The 24,173-nt window shown below is 42.1% G+C and overlaps 1 protein-coding gene across 4 annotated transcripts in view; it reads left to right on the top strand.

Moving 5' to 3' along the window:
* The window catches only part of LOC126236895 (schwannomin-interacting protein 1 homolog), an 816,191-nt gene that overhangs the window by 161,673 nt on the left and 630,345 nt on the right, over nucleotides 1-24,173 (top strand). For all 4 annotated transcript variants that reach the window (XM_049946538.1, XM_049946537.1, XM_049946536.1 and 1 more), the window contains exon 2: nucleotides 5,070-5,134. In XM_049946538.1, coding sequence (XP_049802495.1) covers nucleotides 5,070-5,134 — 65 coding nt within the window. The remainder of the gene's footprint in view (nucleotides 1-5,069; nucleotides 5,135-24,173) is intronic.

Genomic DNA, 24,173 nt, shown 5'->3' with positions numbered 1-24,173 from the left:
CAATCCTGTCTGGTTCATGCTCATTTGTCAAAGTTGTCTTCCAAGTAGCGTTATATCCGTTACGTCTTGATAAGATAGCAGTATGATGCAGTAGCAGGCAATATACTCCTAATGAAAAGAATGTTAAAATCTGAGACTCAAAAATCTTTCAAATATAACTAACATAAGGATGACTCACCTGCCCCTACGAAACGCTTTATGCAACCCACAACGCCTTCAAAATCAACGAGCGAGATTTTCATATTCTCTCGCTCACAACGTGCCAAGTATTAGTCCTACAGAAAAAATGAACAACACCTTTTTGTCGGAAATGTCACGCAGTTAAATTTTGTACTGAGATACATTTTCGCTAGAGGCTAAGGTTTTCGAGTTATTCAAGTTAACCGTGTTTAAATCCCACTTTTGAACATTTTTCTTGAATAATTAAAGAATTACAACCTCTAGCGAGAACGTACCTCAGTACTAAATGTAGCTACATTAAATTTGATACAAAAATATTCTCTTCATTTCTTGTAAGACTAATAGTTTGCATTTAGTAATAAAGAGAATGTGAAAATCTGGCACAAAATATTTGAAGGCACTGCATATTGCATAAAACCCATGAGTAAGGCAGCTGAGTCATCTCATATATAGATCAAATGATTAATGGACCTGTGACAGCCATGATAGATAATTACCTGAAATTAACGTTATAACGAAGTATAAAGGGCAATAACCACTAAGCTCATTTTTGCTAGAATGAAGTATGGCTATGGATGCTGGGAAACTGAAGTTCAATTACAAAATAGATTATTTACAGTAGTACAGAGTGTACTGAAATATTTCTTAATTGTGTGTGGTCCTTTTCTAGGCTGGACAAACAGTATAAGATAAAATGAGAATAATAACAGCTCCATTCCTAAATGTGACGGTAAGAAACCTTAATACGAGACGCAATAACAAGGAATCTGTGACATAATAATAATTGATAGAGAGGAGGTGTAGAAGTTCGACAGTATCCTCCTACTACAGACGTTTGTTGTACATACTGGGGAAAAATTTTTTAAATCTTCAGTGCAGCGGTTTGTAATTTGGTTGAATGCTTTACAATTACTCTGTATAACACCGTCAGAGAATTAATTGGTGCTGTAATATGTTTCTTTCCGGTTCGAGGTAAATGTTTGGTTGTAGAAGCACGTATGCCGAATCCTTAATGAAGCCACTAAAAAAAGAAAAGAGCAAAAGCTAAAGTTCCCAATCTCGATACCCATTTCACCCTATCTAGCATTGTGAAATTTCTTGAGTTTTCTCTGCGCTATAAATGGGCGACAGACTTTCTCTCGAAAATGCGAAGTATGTTTTAAGTCTCAGGATACTGTTCATGTTCCACTATGCTATCAGATCGCTACGTTCCCTAATTTCTAGCAGACAAACTTTGGCAGAGGAGCAGAAGTTTTCCTCGTCACAGAAAATCAAGTGCAACGGGTAACTTCCAGTCTCTTCTCCTCTCTCAAGGTTGTAACTGCAAACCTGAGTGCTGCTGTCAGTATTTCCTTTATTAAGTGCCCGCAGAAGTTGAACCTTGTTCTCTTTTAGTGCCAAACGTCGACGTAACTTTCTGATTCGGAACACAAAGCTCCCGGCACGCTCATCGTAACGTTTCACGGACAATAAATGAACAACTGTCGAATTCGTCGGCGCTCCTGTTAGCCGTGCGAGAAGGATCCCAACGTATTGAGTTTCGCAAGTATCCTTTCTTTGAAATGTGCAACCAGAAAGAGCTGCAGAGCGGAATTTCGACGGAAATTACAATGTACTTCTCAAACGTAACTCACAACCCTTTCCATGTGGCTAGCACACTGTTTTTAACAATACACTACGCCTCAAATCCTGTATTCGCTAGAAGATCTCTCGCCGAACAAATGAAACTTCATTATTCACAAATACTGACAATTTTTGAAGTTGCAGAATTGTGAAATAGGACCAGGACCTTAACACACTTATTTTCCATTCTGTGTATATATATTGTACGTGTGTATGTCACTGAACTCCTCCTAAGCGGCTGCACCGATTTGAATGAATTTTTTTGTATGCGTTTGTGTGGCGCCCTGGATGGTTTAGATTCACAAATCAGCCTGGCAGATGGCGCTGCAGTCGGTATCTAGGTTATATATCTATACTGCAACTAAACGGCTGGATCGATTTGAATGAATTTTTGTGAATGCATTCAAGTGGGGGCCTGGAAAATTTATATTCTTAAATCAGCACGGTAGGTGGCGTTGAATATTTGTGTGCAATATTGAGCGTATTATATTCAGATATAAGTTACGTTCATAGTATTTCGTTTATTTTTCGACATTTTAATTTGAGTGTATTATTATGTGTGTTTCGCTATTTTGACATTTCATTTTTTTTTTTGTACGGTGTCTTTTGATATTTCAGGTGTCGCATTTCAGTAAATATTAAGTGTATTATATCCACATATAAGTTACGTACATAAAACAATGCCACAATGGAAGAGGAGGAAATATTGGTCGACGGACTCGGAATTCACAATTAGTCCAGAACCATCGGTTAAATACACTCCTGGAAGTGGAAAAAAGAACACATTGACACCGGTGTGTCAGACCCACCATACTTGCTCCGGACACTGCGAGAGGGCTGTACAAGCAATGATCACACGCACGGCACAGCGGACACACCAGGAACCGCGGTGTTGGCCGTCGAATGGCGCTAGCTGCGCAGCATTTGTGCACCGCCGCCGTCAGTGTCAGCCAGTTTGCCGTGGCATACGGAGCTCCATCGCAGTCTTTAACACTGGTAGCATGCCGCGACAGCGTGGACGTGAACCGTATGTGCAGTTGACGGACTTTGAGCGAGGGCGTATAGTGGGCATGCGGGAGGCCGGGTGGACGTACCGCCGAATTGCTCAACACGTGGGGCGTGAGGTCTCCACAGTACATCGATGTTGTCGCCAGTGGTCGGCGGAAGGTGCACGTGCCCGTCGACCTGGGACCGGACCGCAGCGACGCACGGATGCACGCCAAGTCCGTAGGATCCTACGCAGTGCCGTAGGGGACCGCACCGCCACTTCCCAGCAAATTAGGGACACTGTTGCTCCTGGGGTATCGGCGAGGACCATTCGCAACCGTCTCCATGAAGCTGGGCTACGGTCCCGCACACCGTTAGGCCGTCTTCCGCTCACGCCCCAACATCGTGCAGCCCGCCTCCAGTGGTGTCGCGACAGGCGTGAATGGAGGGACGAATGGAGACGTGTCGTCTTCAGCGATGAGAGTCGCTTCTGCCTTGGTGCCAATGATGGTCGTATGCGTGTTTGGCGCCGTGCAGGTGAGCGCCACAATCAGGACTGCATACGACCGAGGCACACAGGGCCAACACCCGGCATCATGGTGTGGGGAGCGATCTCCTACACTGGCCGTACACCACTGGTGATCGTCGAGGGGACACTGAATAGTGCACGGTACATCCAAACCGTCATCGAACCCATCGTTCTACCATTCCTAGACCGGCAAGGGAACTTGCTGTTCCAACAGGACAATGCACGTCCGCATGTATCCCGTGCCACCCAACGTGCTCTAGAAGGTGTAAGTCAACTACCCTGGCCAGCAAGATCTCCGGATCTGTCCCCCATTGAGCATGTTTGGGACTGGATGAAGCGTCGTCTCACGCGGTCTGCACGTCCAGCACGAACGCTGGTCCAACTGAGGCGCCAGGTGGAAATGGCATGGCAAGCCGTTCCACAGGACTACATCCAGCATCTCTACGATCGTCTCCATGGGAGAATAGCAGCCTGCATTGCTGCGAAAGGTGGATATACACTGCACTAGTGCCGACATTGTGCATGCTCTGTTGCCTGTGTCTATGTGCCTGTGGTTCTGTCAGTGTGATCATGTGATGTATCTGACCCCAGGAATGTGTCAATAAAGTTTCCCCTTCCTGGGACAATGAATTCACGGTGTTCTTATTTCAATTTCCAGGAGTGTAGATCGGCAGAACAATTGGCGGAGAATGAAAATTTAAAAATCCAGGCTGCAATAAAGACCGGCCCCTCAACGAGTCACCGACACATTCAGGACACGTGAACAACAGCTTTTGCAAGTGTATCGCGCACTGACACGTGCATCACTTCTTCGCCTTGCGTTTGAATATGAGTCGGACATCGACTGTTCGTCACAGTCACAAATTATAATCGGTGCTCTGAACAAACAATGCCAACACTGTCATACACTCAAATACAAAGGTGAATCGGCCGGTTTCTGCTGCGCGTCTGGAAAAGTTGTATTGCCACTATTGAATTCGCTGCCAGAACCATTGAAAAACTATTCGCTGGAGCTACATCTCAGTCTAAATTGTTTTTGCGTAAAATTTGCAAATTCAATTCGTGCTTTCAAGTGACATCATTTGGAGCTACAAAAATCGTTCAGAATGGGGATGGTCGCAATTTTCAATCAACGTTTAAGCTTCAGGGCCAAGTGTATCATCAAATTGGTTCTTTAATGCCGATGCCTGATACCGGTTCAAAATTTCTGCAAATCTACTTCATGGGTGACGAGAAGCCGCAAATAAACGCACGCTGCCACTACAACCATATCGAGCAGATGGAGGAGCGAGAAATTGTGGGTATTTTGGAACCGTTTTTTACAGAATCACAACCAGTTGGTCCAGTTATTCAATACCGTTTCAAACAGACTGCAAAACGGCAATTATACAGCAAAGTACCATCTGGGCAGCACTCGAGCCGATATAATGCACCGACCATTAATGAAGTTGCAGTTGTTACGGTTGGCGACGCATTTGAACGTCGAGATATACGAATCCAACGCAGAGATAACACAGTGCATACGATTGAACACAGTCATTGCTCTTACGACGCTTTGCAATATCCATTGATATTTTGAGAAGGAGAAGATGGGTATCATTTAAATATCAAACAAAAAAATGCCGGACGTCTGTCGGGTCCGCTAGTATATATATATATATATATATATATATATATATATATATATATATATATATATATATATATACTATGTCTACCGCAGCTAATGAAATGTCCTTGTGTGTTGCAGGAGGCCGCGATGCGCCTGAAGGACGCCGACTGTGCTGGGGTTGTTGCCGAGCCGCGTCTGCATATGTGAGTACCTGAACACTAGGTGTAATAAGAGGAGGTGTCATGTCGTCACAAACTATAAAGCCGACGTCTGCCATGGAAACTGCCCAAAATATTATCTTCTGGTGAAAGTGTTTTGATAAAAAAATTCCACCTCGTCATATATCGATGTAGGTCTAATGACAGTATAAACTATAAAAGAATCGCAATTCGTTCCTGACACTGTGTCATTCACGAAAACAGTGTAAAATTTATCATTTAAAACAACTGTTGCGAGCTCATAACAGAAATTAAGAACAAAAAGCAATCGTAAACAGTAGTCTGCTAATGTTTTTGGGCATCCGATATGGTGGGGCCGGCTTGAAAACAATGTACAGCTTAAGTCTGTAGTGCCATTCCCCTTTATTATACCGCCATGGTCATACCAGTCTTACCATTTCCGTGTGAAAATTACCCCAGAGTTTTCTATAAAAATGGTACGCTATTCATGGTTGTTGACAGCCTTGAACAGTCACCAGGAAACACTTATAAAAAGTCGAGGGACATGGAAAAAGCAGTAACTGAGAAAGGAGTGAGCAGCGGCTGTGTCTTATCCATCATTTCATCAAGTCTGTAATTAGTGAAAGCAATACAAGAAACCAAGGAGATACTTTTGGAAAGGCGATTAATGCTCAGGGAGAAGAAATAAAGAGTTCAAAAATTTGCTGATGTAATTCTGTCACAGAAGGCAAAGGGCTTGGTAGAACAGTTGAACGTCTTAAAAAGAGGTTGCAAAGAAACACGATTAAAAGTAAAAGAAAATTTTCGAATCTTGTAAGGTTATGATGAGGGATTTACTATTTGGCAATAAGACCATGAAAGTAGTATACAATGTTTGCTACTTGGATAGCGAAATAACAGACGAAGGCACAACTACAGAAGAAGTAAAATGTAGGCTAGCAATGGAAATTAAGTTTTCTTGCAAAAGAGAAATGTGATAACATCTAATATAAACCATTGGGAAACTCCTTCTCTGAAAGCTTTTGTCTGGAATGTAGCTTTATACGGAAATCCAACGTGGACGATAAACAGTACAGAGAAGACTAGAAGCTTGTGAAATGTGCTACAGGATGATGCTAAATTAATGAAGAGGTGGTTGTTGTTGTTTTCAGCCCATACATTTCTCTGCATAACTACTGCAGTCTACCCACTGTTGTCAGTCCTTGCTGTCTCTCTCTAATTTTTGTAATGTAAAGTTTCTTTCGTTACCAAATTAGCAATTTCTTGATGCTACAGGACGTGCTCTGTCAACCGATTACTTCTTTTATAGTATGAGCCATAAATCTCTCTTTTTCCTAATTCGATTCAGTACCTTCTCATTAGTTATCTGATGTATGATTATGACATTCAGCAATCTTCTGAAGCTTCCATTATCTTCTTGTCTGTATCGTTTGTCGCCAACGCTTCCGAACTGGGGAGAAAAGATATTTGTTACTACATTTGCTAGATGTATTCTAATCTCTGGCTTCCTCTACAGTTTTTACAGTCTACAAAATGGCTCTGAGCACTATGGGACTTAACGTCTGAGGTCATCAGCCCCTATAACTTAGAACTACTTAAACCTAACTAACCTAAGGAAATCACAAACATCCATGCCCAAGGCAGGATTCGAACCTGCGACCGTAGCGGTCGCGCGGTTCCAGACTGAAGCACCTAGAACCGCTCGGCCACACCGGCCGGCTCCAAGAGTAGGATTAAAATACAAGGTGAAAGGATAGCATTGATAAGATTCGCTGATGACATTGCTATCCTCAGTGAAAGTGAAGAAGAATTACAGGCTGTGTTGAGTGGAATGGCCTAATGTGTGTAGAAAGTGGATTAAGAGTAAATCAAATATTGATGAAAGTACGGAGAAGTAGTAGAAATGAGAACAACGACAAACTTAACAGTATAGTTGGTGATCACGAAGTGGATGAAGTTAAGTTCTTCTCCTACCTAAGCAGCGAAACAATCCATGACGGACGGAGCGAGGAGGTTGTGTTCCAAAAATGAACAGCATAGAGACAGACGTGACGACACTTTTTCCAGGATCTGACCATCATTTTGCAGGACAATGCTCAAGCACGTACAATGCAAGCAGTTATTGATTTGTTTGACTGATGGGGCTGCTGAATACTGCACCACCTACTGCACTCACCTGACTTAAGCCCTCGTGAGTTCAGCTCGATTTCTAAACTGAAGGAAACACTTCACGGCATTCTCTTCAGAAACGCTACAAATTTGTCGGGCAATAGACCGCGCCGCTCAAACTGTCAACGCAACAGGCACTGCTAAGAGTATCCCATGACTTCCACATCGCTGGCAACGGGTTATTCACAATGCTGGTGACTACTCTGAGGGTCAGTAAAACTTTGAAACAGGTATCTATTTTCAACTGAAACGTCATAACTACCTCTCTGGTACCTTTGCCTTTCCTAAAGCCAAACTTATCATCATCTAATTGATCCTTAAATTTCTTTTCAATTTTTCTGTTTCCTATTCTTGTCAGCAGTTCGGATGGATGAGCTGTTAATTTGATTGTATGATAATTCTCGCATTTGTCGGCTCTTGCAGTCTTGGGAATTGTGTGGATGATGTTTTTCCGGAAGTCACTAGTCTCATACATTCTACAAACCAACTTGAATATTCGTTTTGTTGTCACTTCCCCCAATGATTTTAGAAATTGCGATGGAATGGTACCTACCTCTTCTGCTTTATTTGTTGTTAAGTTTTCCAGATCTCTCTTACATTCTGACTTTAATAGTAGATCCCTCTATCTTCCATATAGCCTCCTGTTTCTACTTCCATCACGTCATCAGACACGTCCCACCCCTCATAAGACTCCTAATGTACTCTCTCCACCTATCCACTCTCTCCTCTACATTTAGCAGTGGAATTCCCATTGCACACTTAATGTTACCGGGCTTGGTTTTAATTTCATCGAAGGTTGTTTTGACTTTTTTGTGTGCTGTGTTAGCTCCTCCGACAATCATTTCATTTTCGATTTCTTCACATTTTTCATTTAGCTATTTCGTCTTAGCGTCCCTGCACTTCCTATTTATTTCATTCCTAACTGGCTTTTATTACTGTTTTCTTGACTTTCCCGGAACATTTTTGTACCTCCTTCTGTTATCCATAGCTTCTTCACAGTTACCTTCCTTGTACCTATGTTTTTCTCTGCAAATTGTGTGATTACCCTTTTTAGAGATGTCTGAACTGCCTACTGAGCTATTGGTTGTGGCAGTATCTATGGCTCCAGAGAATTTCAAGCGTATATCTCCATTCCTTGGTATTTCCGCATCTCACGTCTTTCCTTCTAGTTTCTAAAACTTCTGTCTACTCGTATCTCTCGAAATCTTGTCTCCATCAAATAGACAATACGTGCTCCAAACGCACTGTTCAAGTAAATTTGGCCTCAGGTGTTGGCCTCTTTCTACGTAGATTAACGTGGAGTACTTCCTTGTTATACAACACGGCAAAACAGCACAGTAGCAAAATTATGCCAAATTCTGGACTGAGTGTGTATGTGTGTGTGTGTGTGTGTGTGTGAGAGAGAGAGAGAGAGAGAGAGAGAGAGAGAGAGAGAGAGGTAGAGGTGGGGTTTAAGATTTTTGCACCGCAGAAAGCTTTCTCCGCTTTTGCGTATATTTCTTACCCCATCCTTCAACTAAGCCAATTATTTAATCTTAATTACTAAACTGCCGGATTTTGCAACGATTAAGAATCATGGCTGGCAAAGAAAGGATGCGACGAGTCTCCTCTTACTTGTTCTCCAACCGTAGAGTGCCGATAATGCTTTTCTCGTAATGTGATGTTACATCATTTCGTGCATCACAGACTTCGAACGTCATTTTAGCATACTTTCAGTGACTGCCGAACTCCGAGTGTATAACTCACTCTCTCTCTCTCTCTCTCTCTCTCTTTCTCTTTGTGTTCCCTTTTTCTCCCGGTACGCTATTCGGGTGCTGGAGAGTGTTTCCCTCTGAAATAGTCTTTCGATGTTTACCTTCCATCTACCAGCTCTTTTTCTCTAGATTTGACACTGGCTTCCTATCCGCTTATCTTATATCGTCACAGTTTCTTTTTACTTCAGTGAAATTGTGTTTCATCTTCATCCCTGCAGCTTCAATACTTACAAATATTTATTTTACCCTTTATTCACGAATTTTCTCCTTTCACAGATCATATAGAGTACTTTTGTAAACTATCTTCAATTTTCTTCAGTCTCCCTACGCTATAGAAAGTGATATATTTGACTTTGAGCGTTAGCTGTTTTTATTAGGCACTTCCATTTTCCAAAAATCTTCTATTACTTTATTTAGCCGAAAAATCACAATATGTGACAATCTCGAACAAATTTAATTTCCGAAGCCTTAAGGTAGTATCTCTTTTCTTTCATTTTGAATTTCTTCCAAAATTGCTCCCGTCATACGTTATATCCTCAATTCATATTTTCATCTAAAAATATCTTGAAATATTGCATATTCCCAACAAAGGCGTACGTCAGTCACTGTCCTCCTGTGTAACCAAACGCTCAGAAAAAAAACACACGTTGATTTCACTTAAAATCTAAGCTACTGCTGCTTAATCAAAGGATGTAATTTTCAGTTGCTAATGCCTACTGCTGTATCTTCCATTTGTAAACATACAGAGTAATCTTGGCATTCATCAGAACAGAAATTTTGATTCAGTGTTGTATAAATATCTTTAAAGTTAATTATGTGATAGTTTCCTTTAAACTGAGGTTTTATTATCGAGAACTCTCAGAATGATGCTCACTTTTCTTACAATTAACCTGTATTAGAAATGATAATGTGTCATGAATGTCAAGCGTAAATTAAATTTTAAAGTGATACATACGATGTAAGTTTCTTTTTATTCCTTCTTTGGGCAATACATTGCTCAGAGAGGCATTAAAAGTTAGATTTCCGCCCACTAAGAATTTTCATAGGCCTGAAGCTTTGTACTACTCTCTTAAAAATTCTTGATTTAGCATCCTCCTAGTGTGTGTGTGTGTGTGTGTGTGTGTGTGTGTGTGTGTGTGTGTGTGTGTGTGTGTGTAGGTGTAGAGGGGGTCTCAATGAGGCGACGATTCTGATTGCAGTACTTATTGTACGAAACGTCGTTCCAGTTTATCATGCGAATATGGACAGGATGCATTTTGCAGCTATCTCAGGAGCGATGCAATATACACGCTCATCCAGTTTTGGAGTAGGCGGAAATATGATGCTCACGAATGCGGTCTGTAGCAGGTAAAGCATTTGCTGGAAGGACTAAGTAAGTTCCCTAAAATATTTTACGGCAAATTCCGGATGGCTCCTTTAGAGAAGTGCATATGTGGATTTCGTGACGCGTCCTATCCGAGCTTCTGCTGTGTCTCCCATTACCCCGCCGTGGACATCAGGTCAGCATTCTCTCTGGTTAAAAAAGGATGCCTCAATGTGCGTCACTAGATTTTGACCGACAGAGAGAACGAGCTAATCGTTATATCAAGTAATTTTTTTAGTTAACTAAAAAAGAAACTTCAGTATTAGCACAAGGTTTCTGGCGGTTCCCTATCTTTTATCTAACAGGTATCTGATATTCTTCAACCCTGAGCGTTAGTTCAGCAAAAGTGTAAGTTCGTACTTACAGTCTGGTTGAGCTAAACAACCGCATTACGGAGGCAAATTAAAAATCTTGTTGGAAAGTTACTTTTTCCAGCCTGAAAGCATAAGTGAAGGTTTAATTTAATATCTGACTGCAATAAAAGTGTTCCGCTGCTCAGACGTCGCCAAGGAAATAATTCAAGAGAAAATGTGACCCAAGGGATAAGGGATTATCGCAGCTTCGCTCATAAAAAAAAAAAACTGCATTCAGCTCAAATTGACTGAAAATAAAATGAGTACATATTCAAGTCATTTCATTCTATAAATAACTTTACTAAGGACCAAACAGAATAAATGTTTCTTAATAATATTACAGGCATTGCGCCTCGTAAACCAAGTTATTCTAAATGCTTATTTAGTAATAACTACAGTTGCCCTATCTGGCATAAACTTCCAATACATCAGTCTAGATGAAAACAAAACAATGATTCTTTACAATTAAATATTAATTGTTTCTATTTGTAACTAGAGCTTGTAAAGTTTTGAGGTCAGAACAACGACTGTGTACGCTGTAAGTATTTTTTGGTTTAATTTTACAATCTTATCACAGAAATACACACATTTACACAGTTTACAATGTGACAATGTTACGACAGTTGTCAAACAAACGCACCTCGTCCTCAGAAAGTGAAATAATCCTAAACACAAAAATGGTAAATTTTAACTAGAAGTTTCTTTACAAAATTATTCTTATGACTACGTCATGATGTTGGCCAGTACTACAATAAATCATCCAATTCCTGTTCAAAGTTTGGTACTGTTTAGGATGACAATCAAGTCTACAAAGGATGGTTAGTTTTGTGACAAGTTGAGCAAAAGATTACCCTAGGTCACTCGAGTTTACAGTGGATGCAAGCTGGTGAACCAATAGTTTATGCCTCTGCTTGTGGTATTTATCTTAGCTGTGATGAGCTGTTGTCTGCATGGCTTCTCTCATCATCTGAAATTCCTATAAAGAGCTAATTAAACCTTTGCTGATTTTTCCAGCAGAAACTCTCCCTATGTTTCTCGTTATGCGAGAAAACATGTACTCATCCCTCGTCTTGGAATATGGCGATATGCACGTGCATGGCTGGAGCAGCGTGCATATTAAAATGAGCTCTCACTCTTCGCAAGAACAATTAACTAACTGGCTGGTTCGTTTTTCCACAGTTGGAGCTCAACGATGCTACAGCTAATATCTAGCTGAATGTTAGCCACAGTGAACACAGTGTCCACACAGATTTCTCCACTGTGTCATACAGAATGTTATACACTTCACTCTGCACTTGACGCCAGTTCAGAGAAGAGTCCCTGGAAATGTCGCTCTTGTCTTCCTCGTTGCCGAACTGTCACCCCACCTGGGTTCTTTCATTCTCCACGTCACGGCTTTTTTTCGACCAATAGGAGTGTTCCTCTTATTTTTGTGGAAATCTCTCTGCCAATAGCAAGGGCTTGCGTCAAAATCTCGGCACTTTACTCCTTCCTACTTCGTTTCCGCCAAACGGACGTTTTGTGCCCACTCCAGATGCCTAAAAGTTACATGCCTACATCACATGTGTACCACTCACTATTCACGTGATCAATGGCATCACTGGGTTTGTTCATATCCATTTGGAATTCCGAAACGCAGTTTTCTAAAGCTTATTTCTGTCCTACTTCTGGTGGCCCGTTACTTGCTTTCCAGTATGCGCCACCTGTCCAGTCACTGACTTCCACCACGAGACACCCGCTAAGAGCTTTTCGTGGTGCCTCCCGTGGTGCGGCCTCTGCTTCCGCCCACGCCTGCTTCCAGACAAAACGTTTCCTCACGCTGCTTGTTTCACCCTCTGCTGATTGACATGCATTATATAGAAGCAGTGTGTTAATGCCGTCGATTGAGTGTCATCCCTTTTGCATTACATACTTAAAGGCAAATCTGCTCATTACCCCCAAAGTAACTTAGGTGTCATATTCACCTTCCCATTACGATGTATAAAACTCTTATGTAAGGTGCGAAATTGACCTTCATTTTTTCTGACACCTTACAAGCTTTACAAATTTGAAACGAGACTTATATTATCGTTCTTTGATTTTTATGCTCTATCAGCAGGCGTGTTTGCAAACCAGAGTGTGAGAATTGCGTTCTGATTATGCTAACTACCCAGTGTTCTTATATTATTTTTCTGGTAAGATAAACATTTTATGTTGAAGTGATGTGGTTAAACTTGTGAGTGTTGTTCATAAAAACAGCATTTTCAGTGATTTGCGCCACCATATGCAGGAGAAAAACATGTGCATGAGGAGTGGGACAACGATACAGACTAAGATAAACTTCTGACCAGTTAGTGAAGTACCCATATAGCTTAACCAGATAGTAATTAAATCGTCAATAAGATAAAAAACACATGACGATGGCACAAATTTGCCCAAATACGTTTGGGAAAGAAAAGTAATGTAAGGACGTTTTGCATGAATGGACAGAATCTATTTTGCATAAGTAGACTTAGTTTTATGTACTGTTAAAGTGTAAAATGATATACTTCTGGACACGTGTGTACATACAAGTTCTCTTTAGAAGTGAAACTCCTTATACTCTGAACTGTTTGCACCTGACTGACCCGCTACATGATCAATAGTTTAGGAGAAAAGCGACGTATTGCTTCTACAGTTCACATCAAATGTTGCACTGGCGTATTACACTTAAAATCCTAGCGGAAGAGCCTCAGTCCTCAGTAAAATTTAAGCACAGTGTAATGGTAAATAACTCTGATTTCGTGTTCTGTACAAAAATCAGGTGCGTTTGTAATACTAATACTAAATTATTCTACCTCTTATTTTAAGATTATTGTAGAGCCACTCTTGAGGTAAAGTAACTAATCTAGAAGCGCAGCGCATTTATCAATGAAAGCTTTCCAAATTGACAATAAAGTGCATGCAAGCTCTTCCTGTTCAGTCATAACATACACTATGTGATCAAAAGTGTCCTGAGACCTGGTTGAAAATGACTTACAAGTTCGTGGCGCCCTTCATCGGTAATGCTGAAATTCAGTATGGTGTTGGCCCACCCTTAGTCTTGATGACAGCTTCCACTCTCGCAGGCATACGTTCAGTCAGGTACTGGGAATGTCAGCCCATTCTTCAGTGTGCTGCACTGAAGAGAGGTAGCGATGTCGGTCGGTGAGGCCTGACACGAAGTCGGCGTTCCAAAACATCCCAAAGGTGTTCTGTAGGATTCAGGTCAGGACTCTGTGCAAGCCAGTAAATTACAGGGATGTTATTGTCATGCAACCACTTCGACACAGACCGTGCATTATGGGCAGGTCCTCGAACGTGTAGAAAGATGCAATCGCCATCCCCGAATTGCTCCTCACCAGTGGGTAGCAAGAAGTGCTTGAAACAACAATGTGGGCCTGTGCTGTGATAGTGCCACGCAAAACAACAAGGGGTGCAAGCCCCCGCCATGGAAAACACGACAACAACATAACACCACCGCCTCCGGTTTTAGTGTTGGCACTACACATGCTGGCAGATGACGTTCACTGGGCATTCGCCACACCCACACCCTGTCATCGGATGGCCACATTGTGCGCCGTGATTCTTCACTCCTCACAACGTTTTTCCACTGTTAAATCGTCCAATGCTAACTCTCCTTACACCAAGAGAGGCGCCGTTTGCCATTTACTGTCGTGATGTGTGGCTTATGAGCAGCCGCTCCACCATGAAATCCAAGGTTTCTCACCTCCCGCCTGTCATAGTACTTGCAGTGGATCCTGATGCAGTTTGGAATTCCTGTGTGATGTTCTGGATAGATGTTTCCTATTACACATTACGACCCCCTTCAGCTGTCGGCGGTCTCTGTCAGTCAACAGACGATGTCGGGCTGTACGCTTTTGTCCTGTACGTGTCCCTTCGCGTTTCCACTTCACTATCACAACAGAAACAATGGACCTAGGGATGTTTAGGAGTGCGGATATCTCGCGTACAGACGCATGACACAAGTGACACCACCTTCACTTAAAACTTCCGGGCTGATAGGCCGTGGTCGAAGTATAAAACTGTCTCCTAACGTTTCGTCTCCGACTGCGGGAGACATCTTCGGAGGTAAAGCGGCGAACTGCGAAGAGGACTCGAGGAGGCGCTGATTATATAGGCAGTACAGAGGGCGCCACTGTCGATCACGTGGCGTCGGCTATGAGATTGTCTCTGGTAATGCCAACATTCTCGATTGAAAGTAATCGATCGTCACGCTTGCGGTGCAACGCTGACATCCAAATTTTATCCAGTTTAACACCTTCGTCTTTCCTGTTAAAATTATTACGATGTTTATCAATCTCGATAGCCTCTCTATACAAGCGTGCATAATAATACGAGGTTTTTGATATGACGCTCGTCTCGCTGAATTTTATTTCATGATCACCTTCCTGGTAAACATGTTCCGCTACGGCCGATTTATCCGTGTGACCTAGGCGGCAATTCCTCTTATGTTCGACAAGACGGGTGTTCACACTTCTCTTTGTAGTACCGATGTAAACCTGTCCACAACTACAAGGAATTTTATATACCCCCCGTGTAGCCAAAGGGTGCCGTGCATCTTTTGCCGACCTTAAAAATTCTTTTATTTTCCTAGTAGGTCTGAAAATAGTTTCCACCCCATACTTGCCTAAAATTTTCCCAATGCGATCTGTGACCTTGCTAATGAACGGAAGAAAAACTTTGCCCATGGACGACTGTTGTTCGTCGTTACTCCTGATTCTCTGCCTAGAGCGAAGTGCTCGATCTATATCCTTGCTAGAAAAGCGATTCTTCACGAAAGCTGACCGTAGATGTTCAATCTCATCTTTTAAATAAACAGGTTCACAAAGTTTGTGCGCCCTGTCTACCAATGTTTTCATTACACCTCGTTTTTGTCTAGGGTGGTGGTTTGAATCTTTGTGTAGATAACGATCAGTATGTGTGGGCTTTCTATACACCTTATGGCTCAACGTTCCGTCCGGTCGTTTAATCACAGACACATCCAGGAAGTTCAATTGCCCATTCCTTTCTGTCTCCATAGTGAACTGGATTTTCGGATTAATGCTGTTTAAATGTGTCAGGAAGGCATCCAAATCCTCTGCTCCGTGTGTCCATACTACGAACGTGTCATCGACATAGCGATACCATCTGGCTGGTCTCTTACTGGCCGTCTGCAACGCCCGTTGTTCAAAAGTCTCCATAAATAAGTTAGCCACAGCAGGACTGAGAGGACTGCCCATAGCCACCCCGTCAATCTGTTCATAAAAGTCACTATTGTATTGAAAGTAGGTTGTGGTGAGGCAGTGTCGGAATAATGCCACAATATCGGTGGGAAAAATATCCGCTATGCATAAGATAGCTTCGTTTACCGGAATCATGGTAAATAACGACACAACGTCAAAACTGACGAGGATATCATCCGGGCCCACGCTCGTTTCCTTTAACTTGTCAATGAAGTGAGCTGAATTTTTAATATGACTGTCCGTCCTACCAACATAAGGCTGCAGCATTGAGGCAAGGTGTCTAGCTAACTCGTGTGTTGGTCCGCCTATAGCACTGACAATTGGCCTCAACGGAATCCCAGGTTTATGAACTTTGGGTAAGCCATAAAGTCTAGGTGGGTACGCTTCTGTTTTACACAGCAGCTTCTTATCGTCGGAGCCAAATGAAGACGCTTTCACCAGTCGATTTGTCATTCTTAAAATCTTCATAGTCGGATCTTTCTGGAGCTTTTTGTAATTGGAGGGAACCAAAATATCATTGATTTTTCCATGATAGTCCTCACTGTTCAGTATGACGGTGGCATTACCCTTATCTGCATTAAGAACAATAATGTTTTTATCTCCATTTATATCCCTCAGCGCCTTCCTTTGAGCCTGCGACAAATTACTTTTAGGTGGCTTACATGTGCGTAAAATCCTAGCCGTTTCCATCCTTGCCTCAATGCTGCAGCCTTATGTTGGTAGGACGGACAGTCATATTAAAAATTCAGCTCACTTCATTGACAAGTTAAAGGAAACGAGCGTGGGCCCGGATGATATCCTCGTCAGTTTTGACGTTGTGTCGTTATTTACCATGATTCCGTTAAACGAAGCTATCTTATGCATAGCGGATATTTTTCCCATCGATATTGTGGCATTACTCCGGCACTGCCTCACCACAACCTACTTTCAATACAATAGTGACTTTTATGAACAGATTGACGGGGTGGCTATGGGCAGTCCTCTCAGTCCTGCTGTGGCTAACTTATTTATGGAGACTTTTGAACAACGGGCGTTGCAGACGGCCAGTAAGAGACCAGCCAGATGGTATCGCTATGTCGATGACACGTTCGTAGTATGGACACACGGAGCAGAGGATTTGGATGCCTTCCTGACACATTTAAACAGCATTAATCCGAAAATCCAGTTCACTATGGAGACAGAAAGGAATGGGCAATTGAACTTCCTGGATGTGTCTGTGATTAAACGACCGGACGGAACGTTGAGCCATAAGGTGTATAGAAAGCCCACACATACTGATCGTTATCTACACAAAGATTCAAACCACCACCCTAGACAAAAACGAGGTGTAATGAAAACATTGGTAGACAGGGCGCACAAACTTTGTGAACCTGTTTATTTAAAAGATGAGATTGAACATCTACGGTCAGCTTTCGTGAAGAATCGCTTTTCTAGCAAGGATATAGATCGAGCACTTCGCTCTAGGCAGAGAATCAGGAGTAACGACGAACAACAGTCGTCCATGGGCAAAGTTTTTCTTCCGTTCATTAGCAAGGTCACAGATCGCATTGGGAAAATTTTAGGCAAGTATGGGGTGGAAACTATTTTCAGACCTACTAGGAAAATAAAAGAATTTTTAAGGTCGGCAAAAGATGCACGGCACCCTTTGGCTACACGGGGGGTATATAAAATTCCTTGTAGTTGTGGACAGGTTTACATCGGTACTACAAAGAGAAGTGTGAACACCCGTCTTGTCGAACATAAGAGGAATTGCCGCCTAGGTCACACGGATAAATCGGCCGTAGCGGAACATGTTTACCAGGAAGGTGATCATGAAATAAAATTCAGCGAGACGAGCGTCATATCAAAAACCTCGTATTATTATGCACGCTTGTATAGAGAGGCTATCGAGATTGATAAACATCGTAATAATTTTAACAGGAAAGACGAAGGTGTTAAACTGGATAAAATTTGGATGTCAGCGTTGCACCGCAAGCGTGACGATCGATTACTTTCAATCGAGAATGTTGGCATTACCAGAGACAATCTCATAGCCGACGCCACGTGATCGACAGTGGCGCCCTCTGTACTGCCTATATAATCAGCGCCTCCTCGAGTCCTCTTCGCAGTTCGCCGCTTTACCTCCGAAGATGTCTCCCGCAGTCGGAGACGAAACGTTAGGAGACAGTTTTATACTTCGACCACGACCTATCAGCCCGGAAGTTTTAAGTGAAGACAATACCGGCCGTGAAAGTTTAAATTGTATGAACAAGTGACACCAGTCACCTGACCACGTTCGAAGTCCATGAGTTCCGCGGAGCGCCCCATTCTGCTCTCTCACGATGTCTAATGACTACTGAGGTCGCTGATATGGAGTACCTGGCAGTAGGTGGCAGCACAATGCACCTAATATGGAAAACGTATGTTTTTGGGTGTGTTCGGATACTTGTGATCACATAGTGTAGCTTTGCGTGTAACTCTAAGTATCACTGACGATGGCTAGAGGAATTCTCTCGCGATATAAGGTGTCCCAGGATCATGGTCAATAAAAGTGAATTGACAGGAATCATCATTCGAAGCAAAAAGAAGAGTAAACATGGGCTCTAAGGTGCATACCTTAAGAGCAATGAGCATTTGTTCACCTTCGCTACTGTATAGCATATGTCTTCTACTGACCAAGTGCTAATAGCTCTTAAGCTATTGACGAAATGTCATCGAGTAAAACAGAAGTGATTTCTGGCGTTAAAAGTGTTATAGGCCCTTTGCTTTTCCTTATCCATATAAACGATTTGGAGACAACCTAAGCAGCCGTCGTAGATTGTATGCAGATGACGCTGTCGTTTATCGACTAATAAAGTCATCAGAAGATCAAAACAAACTGCAAAACTATTTAGAAAAGATATCTGAAAGGTGCGAAAATAGGCAGTTGACCCTAAATAACGAAAAGTGTGAGGTCATCCACATGAGTGCTAAAAGGAATTCGTGAAACTTGGGTCACACGATAAATCAGTCTAATCTAAAAGCCGTAAATTCAAATAAATACCTAGGAATTACAATTACGAGCAACTCAAATTGGAAGGAACACACAGAAAATGTTGTGGGGGGAAGGCTAACCAAAGACTGAGTTTTATTGGCAGGACACTTAGAAAATGTAATAGATGTGCTAAGGAGACTGCCTACACTACGCTTGTCCGTCCTCTTTTAGAATACTGCTGCGCAGTGTGGGATCCTTACCACATAGGACTGACGGAGTACATGGAAACAGTTCAAAGAAGGGCAGCATGTTTTGTATTATCGCGAAATATGGGAGAGAGTGTCACAGAAATGATGCAAAACTTGGGCTGGACATCATTAAAAGAAAGGCGTTTATCGTTGCGATGGAATCTTCTCGCGAAATTTCAATCACCAACTTTCTCCTTCGAATGCGAAAATATTTTGCTGACACCGACCTACAGAGGGAGAAACGATCACCACGATAAAATAAGGGAGATCAGGGCTCATACGGAAAGATATAGGTGTTCCTTCTTTCCGCGCGCTATACGAGATTGGAATAATAGATAATTGTTTAGGTGTTTCGATGAACCCGCTGCCAGGCACTTAAATGTGATTTGCAGAGTATCGATGCAGATGTAGAAGGTATGCAATTTAGAAATATGTTTACAAGAGTTTTTTGATTTGAATAATTGTTCCTGTCATATCCTTAAATATTGACCATTCCTCCTGGGACACCCTATACACCACCGTATGCCGATTTAAGGGACTCTTGAAACACGAGAAGGCAACTGGAGTTTCGAGGATGCGCGCCAGAGAACCCATTGTTATGCCGAAGCAAGTCCCTTCTTCCTATAATAATTCGAAAATTAACGTAATGGGAAACATTAAAACACAATGTTTCAGGTGCTGACAGCTTCGGAATGTACTAGTATTATCATACACTTATACTTACAGTAATTTAACCTAATTACAGGCAATAATTTGAAGAATAATATTACTTTCGTCAAAACTTTGATTGTAATCCTATTGATTGCTGTTATCATTTTGTCTACACTCATCACACCTCTCCAATGTTGTATAACATATCGTTCAATTCATTGTTATTAATAAAGAAATCTTTATGTATTGTTAGTGGGAGAAGCGAATATGGTTTAAAATACAAGGCGTCTAAGGCGCTGCAGTCATGGACTGTGCGGCTGGTCCCGGCGGAGGTTTGTAAGCTTATGGACTGATAACCTTAGCAGTTAAGTCCCATAAGATTTCACATACATTTGGACATTTTTTTTTTAATACAAGGCGATGAAATGTCTACAGTCGCAATTTTATTGATTTTTTTTTCTTAACCGTTTCGGTTATTTAGCTGTCATCACACCTGCTTCTTCTTCTTCTTCTTCTTTTCTTCTTTTCAGCGATCATAGGGCATGTAGGCCACGCGCTACGCCAGCGATCTGCTTCCATCTCCTATCTCTCGCTGTCCCTCTCCAACCTGCGGGTATTCCTAATGCTGCGACGTCAATCTCTATGTCATCTTTCCACTGTGTGGAGGTCAGACCAGGAGTCTTGTTGCTTGGAGAGTGCCCTCAGATGCCTTCTTAGGAAGTCTTTTGGTGTCCGTTCTAGCCACATGCCTAGGCCATTGCAGTCTCCTACTTTTTAATTTCTGGACGATAGTAGGCTGCTTCATTTACTGATAAATTTCAGTGGTGCAGATGTCATTCTCCAACAAAGGTCCCCATATTTTCCTCGTCATATCTAAAAGAAAGAAAGGTTTTAAACACTCCAAAAAAATGTTACATAAAACTACGGTTGTAAGAACACTGCGTGCAATTGGTAGAGTCATATCATCAACGTACTTCTAACACGTAGGTTAGTACTAGAGATGTTCTCCGAACTGGCTGTCTCCATGTGCCCGTAAACTCGAAATGTGAGTCTCTTCCACAGCCCAGTCATCACGTGATTCTGCTATCGGTTAGAAGTGTACTCGACGCGCTCATAAAGGAGAGCGACTACACGAGTTCGCAAGTATAATCACGGACTCGCGGCATTCCCACTACAAATGCAACCGTTTTAAAAGAAATTTCGGCTTCGTGGGGTAGCCACGCGGTCTGAGGCGTCTTGTCACGGTCCGTGCGGCTCCCTCCGTCGGAGTTTCGTGTCCTCCTTCGGTCATGGGTGTGTGTGTTGACTTAACGTTAGTTAGTTTAAGTTAGATTTAGTAGTGCGTAAGATGGTCCCATAAGACCTTACCACAAATTTCCAAATTTTTCCAAAACAAATTTTCACCATTAAACTGTCAATTATTATTCATTCGTATGACACAACAATGATTTCGGGTTTAGAGCCATTCTCAAGTGAAAGATAAAATGTTACAAAAATGTCCGAGCTATCTAAACGACGGAAGCAAGCTATATACAATTATAACGACTGATTGGTTAGCAGTGAATATTGTTCTGTTCTCACATACATTTATAAATACAAGATTTTTTGGAAGAACGCTGTAAATTTAATATATCTATTCAGAGAATGTTTAAAAGTTACGTTCACATATACACTCTTTGAAGGCGTTCCCGAGTTTGTAGCAACAGGACCAAAAAACAGGACATGAGGATGACGTGCAATCTCTCACTGGTGATTAATTATTAAAATAAATCACAGAAATGAATGATAAGCTAAACACCTCGCTATTAGCCCATAAACTCAAATTGCCATGACCATTTGAATACAGAAATAGAACGCTTTTTTGTCGCAGGGATATGTCAGTGACGTTACTCTGTGCCCAGTTTTCATTTGGTCGAGTACATATATTTTCTCATGCTGGAGGCGGAACAAACGAGAATAGAACCATTTTGTCTGCACTGAACGAAATTTTTATGTTTTTCGTCTGAAGCGTTGACTATAGCGTGAAACTGATACCAGATACCACTCCTCCTCTAATGGAAGACATTTCATTTGCGTACTTTGTGTCAATTTTCGTCTTGCACTCTTCACAGTCTCACAAAACACAGCTTCGTTAAAGGCATTATGCTCCCGAATGCCATTCATTTAGCCTTCTCAGCAGAAAGATCGCGTATTCAGCTTCAGTACTAAAAGAAGTCACGACTAGCCTCACACTAGTGCACGCTTCGGCAAGGGAGTACGAGTCCACGGCTATGAAGCAACCGAAACGCCACAGTTCTCGCTCACTACAGCAGGAACAAAGGAAGCCCGTTAGCACCGATTAACAGCGGCGCCCGCGATTTGTGAAGTATGCAACCCGGACATCAGACTCGTACTCGCACCGTTTTTTGATCTGTGGTAGGTACACGTATAGCAAGAAGTAAAACTCACACTTGCGACTCAAGATTGCTAATCATTAATAAACTCTGGCAAAACCTTTAGCTTCACAATCAATCTTTCTCACTTAGCACTTTGTGCTAATAAATCACTCCAGGTTCACTAAGGAACCGCTGTGTCATTCTTAATTAGAATCCTACATTTTTCTATTCATCTTGCTCTTTCCAAATCAAATCAGACGAGAAGAAATTTTAAACCCCACTGCAACCGTCCTAGGCTCTTGCAGGAAAACGAAGGATATGTTCCTCGTGTTTCCGTTGTTCTCCCTAAAGGATGCCTAGCGCGCAAGTAATCTGGGCCGTCTTTTATTATTCATGGAGCCTAGGGACCATTCATATGCTTCCAAGGCACGCGCTTCTCTGCAGGAGGCCGGCTCTAGTAACTAAATCCAGTAACAGAGATTCTTTCCAGGCGCTGCTTATCGGGCACGCTATCTTTCGCGCAAAGCACCTGCTCCAAGGAAGTAATTGTCACCGAAGAAAAACTGAGCGTCGCTTTAAATCGTTTATATTTTAAGACAAATACGTGTTAATGCAGACGTTTATCGCTAAAATACGGGGTGGTTATAACTAAACTTCAATACTTGAGAGGGGCCCATGAAAAACGAGCGATCGTAGGACAATGGAATTTTATGGAAACTTTTGTAAGGACATGCCGAAGAGAAACGACGAATAAACTATTGACAGAATGACATTTTAATTTTCTACATGAAAGGGTAACATTTGTGAATTGCGTACCATGTTGTTCTAGGTTGCTCAATGTGATGACCACCTGCATCCGCGACTGCCTGGATCCTCACCAGAGACGCCATTTCACAACTGTTCGCAGCACTTTTCGAACGGTGGACCATGGAATGTTAATATGGTGATATAGCTCATGCTCTGCTTGGAGGTAGCACATTGCATCCAGCATTCTGAGCCAAGGCAACAATAACTTCAACAGTTTGTGACGCATTTGACCGTCGGTCTCTCCCAGGAGCAACTCCCAAATCGCCAATTAATTCCAACTTCCGAATCATGTTCCTCAATCCCACTGCGAAAAGAGAACCTCTCCGTATTCCTTTTATGCGTCAATACTCACGATGAGCACTGATGAATGTGTTTCAAACCTACGTCACCGAGCTAGTACTGGTGCCTACCGGTAAGTCATGACAGTAACTCTGCTAACAACAAAAATCCTGCAGCGCACAATCTGAACATCATTTCTACAAAATTGGGTACCGATACTCTTTACAGCTTCCAGACTACATTGTCTCAAGTATTGAAGGTTTATTTATGACCACCCTGTAGTCCAGTTGCTTTTTACCAGCTTTCGTTTATTTCACGTAAGTCATAATAATGCCTTAGAAAAGATTTTTCGTGAGTTAGAATTAATGACAAACAATTCTTGTCTCTTGTAATTGTAAGTTGTTCAGTGTGACTTCACGAACGTTAAAACCCTACCGTCGCATGGATGTATGTGATGTCCTTAGGTTAGTTAGCTTCAAGTAGTTCTAAGATCTAGGGGACTGATGACCTCAGATGTTAAGTCCCATAGTACTCAAAGCCATTTGAACCATCTGAACGTTAAAACTGAAACTTCCTGGTAGATTAAAACTGTGTGCCGTTCCGAGACTCAAACTCAGGACCTTTGCCTTTCGCGGACAAAAGCTCTACCATCTCAGCTACCCAAGCACGACTCACGACTCGTCCTCGCAGCTCCAGTTCCGCCAATATCTCGTCTGCTACCTTCCAAACTTCACTAAAGCTCTACTGAGACGAGGTACTGGCGGAGTAGGTCAGTCATAAAGTCGCTTCGAAATTTTAATCGACATTTTCTCGGAACCTGTGGAGTGTTGGTACATAAACCAAAATAGGTATTCTTTTATTTTACTGC

This window comes from Schistocerca nitens, chromosome 2 (genome assembly GCF_023898315.1).
Source record: "Schistocerca nitens isolate TAMUIC-IGC-003100 chromosome 2, iqSchNite1.1, whole genome shotgun sequence".
Lineage (NCBI taxonomy): Eukaryota > Metazoa > Arthropoda > Insecta > Orthoptera > Acrididae > Schistocerca > Schistocerca nitens.
The sequence above is the reverse complement of the archived record's forward strand: the minus strand, read 5'-3'. Positions and strand labels throughout refer to the sequence as shown.